The sequence below is a fragment of the Vombatus ursinus genome, unplaced genomic scaffold (assembly GCF_900497805.2).
Source record: "Vombatus ursinus unplaced genomic scaffold, bare-nosed wombat genome assembly UNPS02014802.1, whole genome shotgun sequence".
Classification (NCBI taxonomy): Eukaryota; Metazoa; Chordata; class Mammalia; order Diprotodontia; family Vombatidae; genus Vombatus; species Vombatus ursinus.
Window position 1 is genome coordinate 1,789,383 of NW_020954580.1, and position 11,666 is coordinate 1,801,048.

At 42.4% G+C, this 11,666-nt stretch overlaps 1 protein-coding gene across 1 annotated transcript in view; it reads right to left on the reverse strand.

Moving 5' to 3' along the window:
* SGPP2 (sphingosine-1-phosphate phosphatase 2) overlaps positions 1-3,093 on the reverse strand; it is a 131,439-nt gene extending 128,346 nt beyond the window's left edge. Inside the window, exon 1 of the mRNA XM_027873437.1 lies at positions 2,899-3,093. Coding sequence (XP_027729238.1) covers positions 2,899-3,093 — 195 coding nt within the window. The remainder of the gene's footprint in view (positions 1-2,898) is intronic.
* Positions 3,094-11,666: the final 8,573 nt, after the last annotated feature.

The window sequence follows — 11,666 nt, forward strand, 5'->3', positions numbered from 1 at the left end:
TCCAGGAATCAAACAACTTTGTTGACAATATCTTTGCACAGGATAATCTTAGGCATAGATACCTCCCAAATAGCCCCAGATTAGCGGGGACATTGGAGGGTACTGCTCGGCTGGAGGGGTATTTTGCAGAATAAGAGAGGAGTAGGAAACCAAAGCTGATGTTGCATTATGAAAGACTGGGCTGGAATAGGTTATGGACAGTGGCCTTGTAGCCTCTTCAGTTTCCTCTGAGGAGGATCTTCCTCTAAGCAGAGGTGAATGGAGCAAGTGGACATCAGCCCTCTTCATACTTCATTGGGCTCCGTAATTTAAATCACTTTATGTTAACATTCGAAGGGAGCTTAAAGCTGTAGCTCAAAGATGAGGAAAATGAGATCCTGAATTAAGTGACTTAAAAATCACACAGCTAGTTAATAGTAGAGCTAGAAATTAAATGAAACCAATTTCCTCCTGCATACCTGCTGCTGTGCTCTTTCCACTATCCATCAATCAACAAGAATTTTATTTGTTTTGAGAACAGGTCTCCCCATCTCACTCAGGCTGGAAGTTCATGGCCATTCTCATGACTGATCCTCTGGCTGACTGGCTTTGACCTGCTCTGTTTCCAACTTTGGCTGGTTTGTCCCTCCTTAGGCAGCCTGGTGACTCTCCACTCCCAGGAACTCATTATATTGGAGCTGGTTTGGCTTATCCCTATTGTAGCTCAGAACTGAGCTCAAGTAATCTGCCAGTCTTAACCCCAGCTCGTGATGCTCCCCTCCTCCCCTACTCCAGTAACAGAGGTTACAGGCCTGTTCTACCAGGTCCCACTAACAAGTATTTCTTAAATACCTTTAAATAATCCCTACTTGAAATAAATTACACCAACTGTCTCCCACTTAACTTAGTACAAATTCTACATCTGACATTAGCTGTGAGACTATGGGGGTGAGAAGGTGGGAAAGGTACCTACCTTTTCTAAATGTCGTCTTTTTTATCTATAAAATGGGGATATCCCCACAACACTTTTCTTACAAGGCTGTTGTCCACATGACTTCAGAGTGCTATATAATCCTTAAAGTGCTATATGAAGATTTGCATGACAGAGGTTACAATTCCACCGCCCATACTTAAGCCATGAACTGGACTTAGTCTCCAAGTTTTCATTTCTTCATCAGTAAAATAGGGATAATAATACTCAATGTACCTGCCTCACAGGGTTCTTCTTAAATGAGATAACACAGGGTGTCCCAAGCTTTAAAACTACCCTAAGACTCTTGGGACACTCTGTATATATAAAGCATGTAAAACAATTCTTCTAGATTTCTAGGTTACACATTAAATATATGGAGGCATTTTAATGCATTGTTTCTTTTCTTTTCAAAGTCAAGTATTGAAGAAAGAGAAGAAAAAGGTGGAAAGGTGCCCAAAATAAAACCCAGTCCCAAGGCTTTTGTTAAAGCTCTATGTTTCAGGGAGAGTAGATGGGGGAAGGAAGAGAAAGGTTACAGGAACAGCTCCTAGAAAGAAGAGCAAATGGAGTACAAGCAAGACTGAAAAAGAGTACTAAAACCCCATACAGGAGGCTAGAATTCTTAATTCATTCCATATACATCAAGGTATAAGACTTGTCACTCATACTGTTTCCTGGTCTCAAAATACCTATTATAAATGATATCTCTGTTTCTCCCAAAGCTGCATGAAAAGTAAACACTGCAGTTTGCACAAAACAGCAGCTTGTGTTGATGTCTATGTTCCAATTAATCCTCCCCTGAGAAACTACAGCTATTGCAGGTGCCCAGGTGACACCTTTCTGCTGTATTGACTTGCTACAACCCAACCCTGGCAGGATTGTAAATCACATCGAGGCAGATGGGCTCCCACCAGCATCCCTGGCGGGCTGACAGCTAGCTGCAGGATGTGTCAGTTCTGTAGGGGAGCACTGTAGTCAAGAGTCTGCGTTCCTGGGCACTGCCTAGGCAAAACAGTGTTACCTAACCGCGGCCACCAAAGCACAAACGCAGCAAATTGTGTAACACACTAGAAGCCCAGCCAGCGGGGAAAGGAGCATATTTTCCCTTAAGAGACATCTTTTTAAAAGCTAGCTGATGAGAGCTTCGAGAATGAAAGGACATAGGGTTTCAGTCTGTTTGTTTTAGACAGCTGAAGTGGTAAATCTAAGGCGTTGAAGAGGACAGTTCCTTTCTCTCCTGAACAGACCTGAGGATGATCCCCTGAAGATTTTAATCATAAAGGGAGGACAAAATTAACCAGTAAAGTTTAGTGCTGATTAAGGGTGAGAGGAGAGAGGGGCGACCCTAGCAGGTGTATCTGTATAACTATCAGATGAGAAAAGACGCCTGCCCAACATCTCACGGGGCCTCAGATTTATAACCTGTAAAATGAGGGGTCAAGGGGTTAGACGAGAATCTAATCTAGCTAATCACTCGCTAATCTCGAAGATTTCTCCCAGTTCTAAATCCCATGATGCTAAGAATGATTTGCTCATAATTTCTTCCCAAGCACGTCAGCCAGGCTGGTGCTAGAATGTAAAGAGCCCGGAATGCTTTTTTCCTTTAAAAAATAAACGAACCAAGGTCGCCCTCCCTAGCCCCCAGTAGAGGGTAGTGCGCTATTCAGACCCCCAGTCCAAGACGCTGAGTTTGGAGCCGGTGGGTGGCTTTCCCTTTCCGCCCGACCTGTTCAGAGTGATTTCAATCTTCTGCAGTGGCCGAGGGGATGACTGGCTAGCAGGCTCTACGTGCCTGCTCCTTCAGGGGAGGAAGCCTTGGAACCGGCTTCCTCTGGCTACCTGGGTGCCTAGCCCGCCGGCCTGGGGGCACAGTCGGACTGCCCACCATCTCCTCCCCCGGTCCCTCCTCGTTCTCTCTCTCTCTGCGCACCTGGACGAGACATTACCTGCGGGAAGGCGCCGCTCCGGCCGCCCTTGCCATTGACCGCCCGGGGATGCCGGGAGGCTGGCTGCGGCGTCCCGTGCCCAGAGCCCGCCGCGGGCTCCTGCGGCACCTCCGGGGGCGCCGGGTAGAGCCCGCAGCGGCTCTGGAAGCGCGCCACCAATTGGGAATCACTCAAGCTCCGCAGCAGTTCCGCCATGGTCTGCGCTGCGCACCCACGGCGCGGGGAGCTGGAAGGAGAGTGGAGCTGCGCGGCGCCAGGAGGCCCAGCGTGGCGCTGCCTTGCCCTGCCCGGCCCGACCCGTGCAGTTCGCTCCACACGCCCAAACACAGAGTCACTCCCTGCCCGCGCCTAGCTAGCTCTTTTACACCAGCTGGGAGCCGGCCCGCCCCACTAATCGGTGGCCAACAGGTGTGACCGCGCTGGTCCTAGCGCCGTACCCTAGCAGGCACCAAGGCGCTGGGGCCAGGTGGCTCAGGCCTGGTCCTGCAGGCAAGCCACACCCCCGGCTTCGGCCCCGCCCGATAAGGCGCTACAAAATGGTGCTGGACCAGCCATACGGCTATAGCATACTGTACCTTGGCTGGTGCATAGGTGTGTAAGTCAGGCCACTACCCCCAGCCTCAGAGCTCAGAGGAGTTGTGGGAGCCTTCGATGGTCAAATTAGTTATGGCCACACTTGTAGCCATCCCTCTGCGCCCAACAGTGGTGTGATGACGAAATAGGGTCCAGGTTCCCTCCAGATCTATGATCCTACCCAAGCACAAGCTTTGGTTTGCCCTTTTCCCCCATTACCTGAAATCTAAACGTTAGGGTTTTTCTCCTCCATCCCAGATTCCTGTAGGACCAGTTCATTCATAGGTGTATAGGATGACTCTAAATTTAACAATTATACAATGCTCCCTGTGCTGGCCTTTCCTGTCCTTGCTTAACAGTTTGGGAGGATCAAAAACTGTCCTTAATCCTTTGCCAAAGATTTAGCGCTATCATCGGATGGCATTTGGTTGAGAGGAAAGATTGAGTGTAAGGGAATGATGGTGCTTGATTTTGTGACAGGATATTCAATCTATGCACAGTGAGGGGTGGGGTGGGGTGAGGTAGGGCGGCACAAAGGAAGTTGCTTTTTCCTTTCTCCAGAGCTGGACTAAATTGACCGCCACCGTCCAGAGACAGGCTCGGTGATCTAAATCTTAGTGCCAGAAATCCTCGAGTTCAAAACTTGCCTCTGACATATGACCAACATGTCAAAAATAAGAGGAAAGAGCAGTGACGACCCTGCTGGAATGCTATGGCTTTTAAAGGTTGGTGGCATGGCCAAGCCTTAGGAGAAAATATTCATGAACTACACTGACTTTGTTCTTTTATTTTTTTCCCTAGGATGTGACAGAAACTAGCCCTGATCTCAAGGAGCTCAAAGTCTAATGAGCAGACAACATGCAAATAGCTACCTACAAACAAGATATATACAGGATAAATGGTAAATGATCAATAAAGACTAGACCAGTAGCACTGAGAAGAATCAGGAAAGGCTTCTGGTAGAAGGTGAGATTTTAACTAGGACCTAAAGGAAGCCAGGGAAGCCAGGAGGCAGAGATGGGGTAGGGGAAGGTAGGGAGGGGTGGGAAGGAGAACATTCCAGGCATGGGAAACAGCCAATGAAAATTTCTAGAGTTGAGAGATGGAGTATCTTGTGCAAGGAACTGTAAGGAGGCCAGAATCACTGGATCACAGAGTAAGTGGAGGGGAATAAGGTATAAGAAGACTGGAAAGATAGAAGAGAGTCATGCTGTGAAGGGTTTTTAATGTAAAACAGAGGATTCTATTTTTAATTGTAGACATAATAGGGAGTCATGGAAATTTATTGAATAGAGAGGTCAGATCTGAGCTTTAGGAAGATTAATTTCACAGCTGGGGATGAACTAGACTGGGGAGAGAATTGAGGCAGGCAGATGTACCAAAAGTGTACTGCAATAGTCCAGGTGTGAGGTGATAAGGGCCTATACAAGGGTAGTGACAGAGTTAGAAGAGAGAAGGAGTTTATCAGAGACGTTGCTAAAGTAGGAACAACAGGGCTGGCAGATTGGATATGGGGTGGGGTGAGAGAGAGTTGAAGATGATACCTATGTTGCAAAACCAGGTGTGTGACTGAGAGGATGGCGATACTCTCTCTATAGTAATAGGGAACTTAGAAAGAAGGGAGCTTTGTAGGAAAAAAAATGTGTTTGGTTTTGGACATGTTGAGTTTAAAATATCTACATCCAGTTCAAGATGTCTGAAAGGCAGCTGGAGGTTAGGAGAAAAGTTAGGGCTGGATAAGTAGAATCCAGAATCATTAGCACAGAAATGATCATTGGAACTATGGGAGCTGATGAGACCACCAAGTGATATAGTATAGATGGAAAAGAGAAGAGGGCCTAGGACAGAGCCCTGGGGGACAGTCACCTTTGGCAGGCATGACCTGGACAAAGATCTAGCAAAGGAGTTAGAAAGGTAGGAGGAGAATCAGGAGAGAGCAGTGCCACAGAAACCTAGAGAGGAGAGGGTATCAAAGAATAGAGGGTGATCAACAGAGTCCAAAGCAGCAGAGAGATTAAAAAAAAATGAGGCCATTGAATTTAGAAAGGAAGAGATCGCTGGTAATTTTGGAGACAGCAGTTTTGGCTGAATGATGAGGTCAGAAGCCTGATTAAAGAGAGCTCAAAAATTGAGTGAAAGCAAAGGAAGTAGAAGTGTTAATTATTTGTGGCTTCCTCAAAGAGTTTATTCACAAAAAGGAGAAGAAGGGATGAATGGAGCACATGAAGGTTTTGGGAGGATGGGGAAGATGTGAGCATGTTTTTAGCAGTAGGTAAGTAACCAGTAGACAGGGAAAGATTGAAGATAAGAGAATTGGGGTGTTAGAGGGGGCAATCTGCTGGAGAAAATGGACTCAAATGGAATCACTTGTGCATATCAAGGGATTTGCCTTGGTGAGAAGGGCACCTCTTCGTGGAAGATCTGGTCTCAATTGGCCTCAATTTTTTTTTCAGTAAAATATTAGGCAAGATTAACAGCTGAGTGAATGGAAAAGGGGAAGCCATGAGGTTTGAAGAGTGATGAAAAGGTTTAAAAGTCATTATGGTGGCAGGATAGTGAGTTAACTAAGGAGATGTAAAAGGATTTGTCTTACCATAGTGAGGGCCCAGTTGAAGTTATGTAATATAAATTTGTAATGGCCCCAGTTAGCGTGGTTTCATGATTTTCTCCATCTTAATTCAGTAGCATGTGTATGGAAACAAAGGTAGTTGATGGTGGGATCGATCCGAAACTGAGGCTTGGGAGGGCATGATTGGTATTGGACATTTTATTTCTCAGCAGCTAAGTCCAGTGGACAACTCTCTAACATTATAAGCTATGGAAGACTTGCTCATCAGGGGAGAGGCTTTCCACTTGGAGAATTCAAAACACACTGAAGAAATCACAGGTCTGGAATAATTAAAAAAAAAATATTACGTCAAGGCCTTGTTATTTTGTGTCATTTTGTAAGGAGTGTCATTTGTCACTCACAGATTACATACAACATTCTCTCTATGATGGAGAACACTGTTCCAGAGCTGCTGTGTCTGGGAGAAGAAAAACAACAAACAAACATTCATCCGTCACCTGGTGGCCAGCCTTTGGTAAGAAGCCTCTCCAAAGTCAACAAGGCTGGTCCTCGGATGACAGTGTGTAACTGAGCAGTATTTGAAGCCTTGCCAATTTGGTGTGTAACGTGCCACAATTTAAGTTCTGCTGGTCTTTGCCATGCCAGGATGACATATTGGATACAATGGAAGATGCTTTCAGACCCTGGGGTCACCTTCTCAGACAACTCCAGCCATAACATCTTGCACTTGGCTCCACTTAGGCACTCACGTCCAATCTTTCCCAACCTGAAAATGGATTCTGCCCTTGGAGCCAACCTGGGCTTTGACCGGCCAGCTTTGGTCTTGTCTTGCTCTGTTTTAGACCTCTACCACACTTCCAGGAGATCTTCACCCAGGTCACCACCCATAGACCGCTCCCACCACCACAACCATCATCATGCTTTCCAACTCCCCTCATCTTTCCTCATTAGAATGTAAGCTCCTTGAGGACAAGGACTAACTTGCTTGCTTTTATTTGTATTTCTTTTACTTTTATCAACACTTAACACAATGGGGACACATAGCAAGCACTTAATAGGCAAATCATTTATTAAACACTTATCATATGCCAGGCTAAGTGTTGGGAATACAAGCAAAAATAGATAATTGATGCTTTATCTATGTATGTAGTCAGAAATTTCAGTACCTAGAAAAAAGTGAGGGAATAATTAGAACATAGGATCAAGCTGTCAACGATTATGACACAATCTTCCCTAGGACATCCAGACTTCTTTTCCTGGGAGGAACTCTGGACAGAGTAGAACTGGCTTCTGGAAAAGGGCCTTATTTGATAACAAAGCAGCATCCAAGGGGACATTTTCTAATTGGGTAGAATTGATTGGACTACACAAAAGATTTTAAATGATGCAACAGAATCCTTGTTTCACTAGAAAAATTATTCTCTTGATTCAGTTTTAGGCAGGTGACTACAGTCTTTTCTAGCTCTATATCCAAGTTCTGGTGTTGAATTGCATAAGGAATTATGAGATGATGGCTATCTACCCTGACCTTAATTCCAGTGGGAGCCTGCTGTTTTAGGTCAGGACCTCTTGGTTTCTAAGTCTTCTAAGAACCCTTTTGTCCCAGTGGCACTGTTTACATACCTTAGTTTCCTCTCTTTGTGGTCCTCCAATGTTATCTTGAGAACATGAGGTGAGATAAACCGAAGAATATGGGAAATTTGAGGTGGCAACTATAACTAAAGTGTGGTTTTATAAATTGTTTTCATAACTTTAGGGGAACGCACTAAGATCCAATGGGGAGAAATGATAGGAAGGCAGGTTCCAACTTTTTAAGGAAGACTTTTCTAACAGTTGGGCCCCTAGCTAAAGAGTACACTATACTGTTAGACAGCAAGTTGGCCATCACTGGAAGCATGCAAGCAGAGATCAGATGACCATCTATCAGACATATTCTAGTAGGGATTTCTGCAATGGACATAGGGCTGGACCTGACTGCTCAGTTCCTTTGAACCAAGACTACGCTGTAAGTCAGGGAGAAACATAGGGAAATAATCCCTTTGATGTCTAATTGTGGATGAAGGAAGTTTATTATCCAAAGACTATTTTCATTTAGGATGATAATTTTCCCTGATTTTCCCCAGACACAAATCATTACTGGATGAACCAAACCCTGTATCAGTAATGCTCAGCTGCTAAAAAGGCCAAGCAGTTAGTGCTCAAGACTAGTTGTCATATGTAGTGCAGGTATCAATTATCTTCTGAGAATGCTGAAAGATGAATCTGCTGATAAACTCCCTCTTTTCCACTTAGAAAAGATAAGTCAACAAGCCTAGCAAAAGTGTCAGGCCACTAAATCATGTTTTCAGCTAACATACTTCTTCATCTCTTACGAAACCTAGGTTCTTAATCTAGTTTCTTTACTGATTCATTGTGTAACCCTAGGGAAGCTACTTATTCTGTGCCCCAGTTTTTGAATGAGGAAAAAGCAGTATTTACTTCTTGCTTAATTAGTTGGGTAAGGCCTATAGATCTCCCAAGAAGATAATGAATGATACAAATTGATGATGATGATCTGACATTTATAGAACAAAGTTTACAAAATGCTTTCCTCCCTTTTAAGATAGCTAGCACTCAGAGTTTTAAAATTTGCCTAGAAATCTACAAATATTATCTCATTTTATTATCACAACAATTCCGAGAGGTAGGTGCCATTATTATTCCCTTAGGATTAAAAAACTTAACTAGACTGAGGTAAGTGACTTGCTCAGAGTCATACAGCTAGTTAAGTGTTTGAGGCCACATTTGAACTGAGGTCTTCCTGACTCCAAGTTCAGCTCTCTATCCATTCTGCCATCTATAAGGTAGGTTTGAGCTATTTGTGAGGTAGGTAGTACAAACATAAGGCTCCCAATTCACAGATGAGGAAATTGAGGCTTGTTGAGATTATGACTTACCTAGCATCACATAGCTAGTAAGTATATGAGTCAAGACTTTAACCCACATCCTGAATATTTTCAAACATAAGTGTAAAGAATCTTACCAGTATAATTTAATGATAATCCCTGATAATAAGTACCAACTCTATGTCCTGTGGGTAGGGATAAGATCTAACAGTAAATCACCTCGATGTCTGAGTAAGGGAAATCTATTTCCCCAGGATTTTTATCATTTGGGGTGCCAATAGCTATTGCAACTGTTTTTTCTTGGAGGCAATCAAGATTAAGTGTTTTGCCCAGGGTCACAAAGCTAGTATCAGAGGCCAGATTTGAACTCAGATCCTCCTGACTCCAGACCCCATGCTCTATCCACTGCACCACCTAACTGCCCCTACATATTACAACTTGACAGAAAATATTACATATTTTCTCAGGTCATGATAAATTATCATTTATATAGCACTTCAAGGTTTACAAAGCTCTTTATGTATATATCTCATTTGATCCTCATATAAGTGTATAAGGTAGGTACAATTATTATCTCCATTTTACAGACGAAGAAACCGATTGAAAGAGGATATGGCCTGCCTGAGAGCATAAAGCTAGTCAGTATCTGAGGGAGAATTTGGATTCAGATCTTCCTGACTCTAAGTATAGCATTCTATCCCCCATGCAACTGAATGGCCCATACTGTATCTATGAATACACACACACACACGCACACACACGCGCATGTATGCACATGTGTATGTGTGTGTACACATATAATTGGGTCATTCTACATACCAACTTATTTTATATTAATAATATCCATATTTTAATTCATTCATGGAAATATATGGGGATTGTACATATGCCTAGCACTGTGGTAGGGTACTTGGAGGGATATAATGAAATATAAGGCTTAGTATTTCCCTCGAGGCACTTACAATCTAGTCAAGGAGGCAAAATATTGCAAATAAAAGGTTAGAAACAATGTTAGAATTTAATTATAGCTTTGAATCACATAATATCAGATATAGAAGGACTCTCAGAGGTTATCTAGTCTAACTGGTACCTGGACAAGAATTCTTCCACAATATACTCAACAAGTAGAAGTCTAGATTTTGCTTGAAAACCTCCAATGAAGAGGGAACCTATTATCTCATTTCACAGTCCCTTTTGTTTTTATTTAGTATTTTTATTTTTCCCCAGTTGTATGTACAATTTCTGGCATTCATTTTCAAAATTTTGAGTTCCAGATTCTCTCCATTCCTCTCTTCTCACTCCCACTCCCTTCATTGAGAAGGCAAGCAATTTGATATAGGTCATACATATGTAGTCGTGCAAAACCTCTAATGGGGAATTGCCAAACTGTGGTATATGAATGTGATAGGATATAATTGGCTATAAGAAATGATTGAGGAGTACAGAGAAGTATCCACTGTTCTGATATTTCCTTTTCATTTTCTTTTGCCTTTAAAAATTCTATTTTTTATATGGGATTTTTTTTTTCAGGAAAGGAAGGAACAAGTATACCAGAAAATTATGTTAGTGTAAAAAAAAAAATCAATAAAGCTTAATTTTAGAAAAAGAAAAAAATATTTGTTGATTCTATTATTCTAGAGCTAGTAGAGTGTGAAGCTCTAAGAGTAGTAATTTTAAAATGTATTTTTAAATAGTTATCTCAAAAAGATCTTTGGATATATTTCATTTTTGCCTTTGTGACTTTTACTTCTCTGAAAATCCTCTTGTATTGTAAATCAATATTAAATCTTTGAACATCACTTGTTCTTACTTTCCTAAAAAGGGAAAAAGGTTCTCTCCCTAGTCCTTCTATGCAAGGAAAGATGCACATTTTAATTTAGCAGAGATATCTTCAAATCAGCTGACCCCAGGGATGAGGTAGTTCACAGCACCCAAAATTCTGAGAATGGGAAACATCTGTGAAGAGGGACTCACCAGAAAGGACCATGCCCTAGGGTGGCAGTCTCAACCAATATCCATAAAAACAGAAATGAAAAACCCCCTATAAACTGATGCTGCCCTACCTTTTCAACCATATCTCATGTACTTTAAGTACTCTGAATTTGATCCCCAAACTGACTATTCCCAAGTGTTCCATACATTCTCCCACCTTTGTGACTTTTCTCATTAGCTTAATTGATGCTATTCTAAATTTGAGATCTTTGTGTAACGTGTCTATTTGACACATTACTAGTGGTACTGAACCACATCAATATTGACATTTTTACTATAAACAAAGATAGAAGACAAAAGGCATTTGCAGCTAAGTGGAAAGATGTCTCATGAGTTCTCTTTGGAGAGTTAATAAAGAAGTTAGGAGAGTTTATCTTATGCACAAAGACAAAAAGCATTATTTCATGGAATACTTGGTCATCTTACCCTCAGTGCTTATGATAAGCATAAGCAAAAGGAATAACATAAAGATAGTTACAACTCATGCACCAACTTCTATTGTAGCATATGGGGAGGTAGGAAAATTCTATAGTAGAGTAGGAGGTATATGGCTCTTCCCAGACCTATTGATGAAGTCACATAAGGGGGCATGGAACAAATATAAGTGTCAATATGTTAAAATGGAGTCTATGACCTGTTATCCTTTATAAACTATGAAAGGTTTCCCTGATGAAATTGAAAAAGCAGCTGGCCTTTGGCTAGCTGAAAATTGGCCATGACCCTAATGAGCTTCAAAAAGCTGTCTGCCA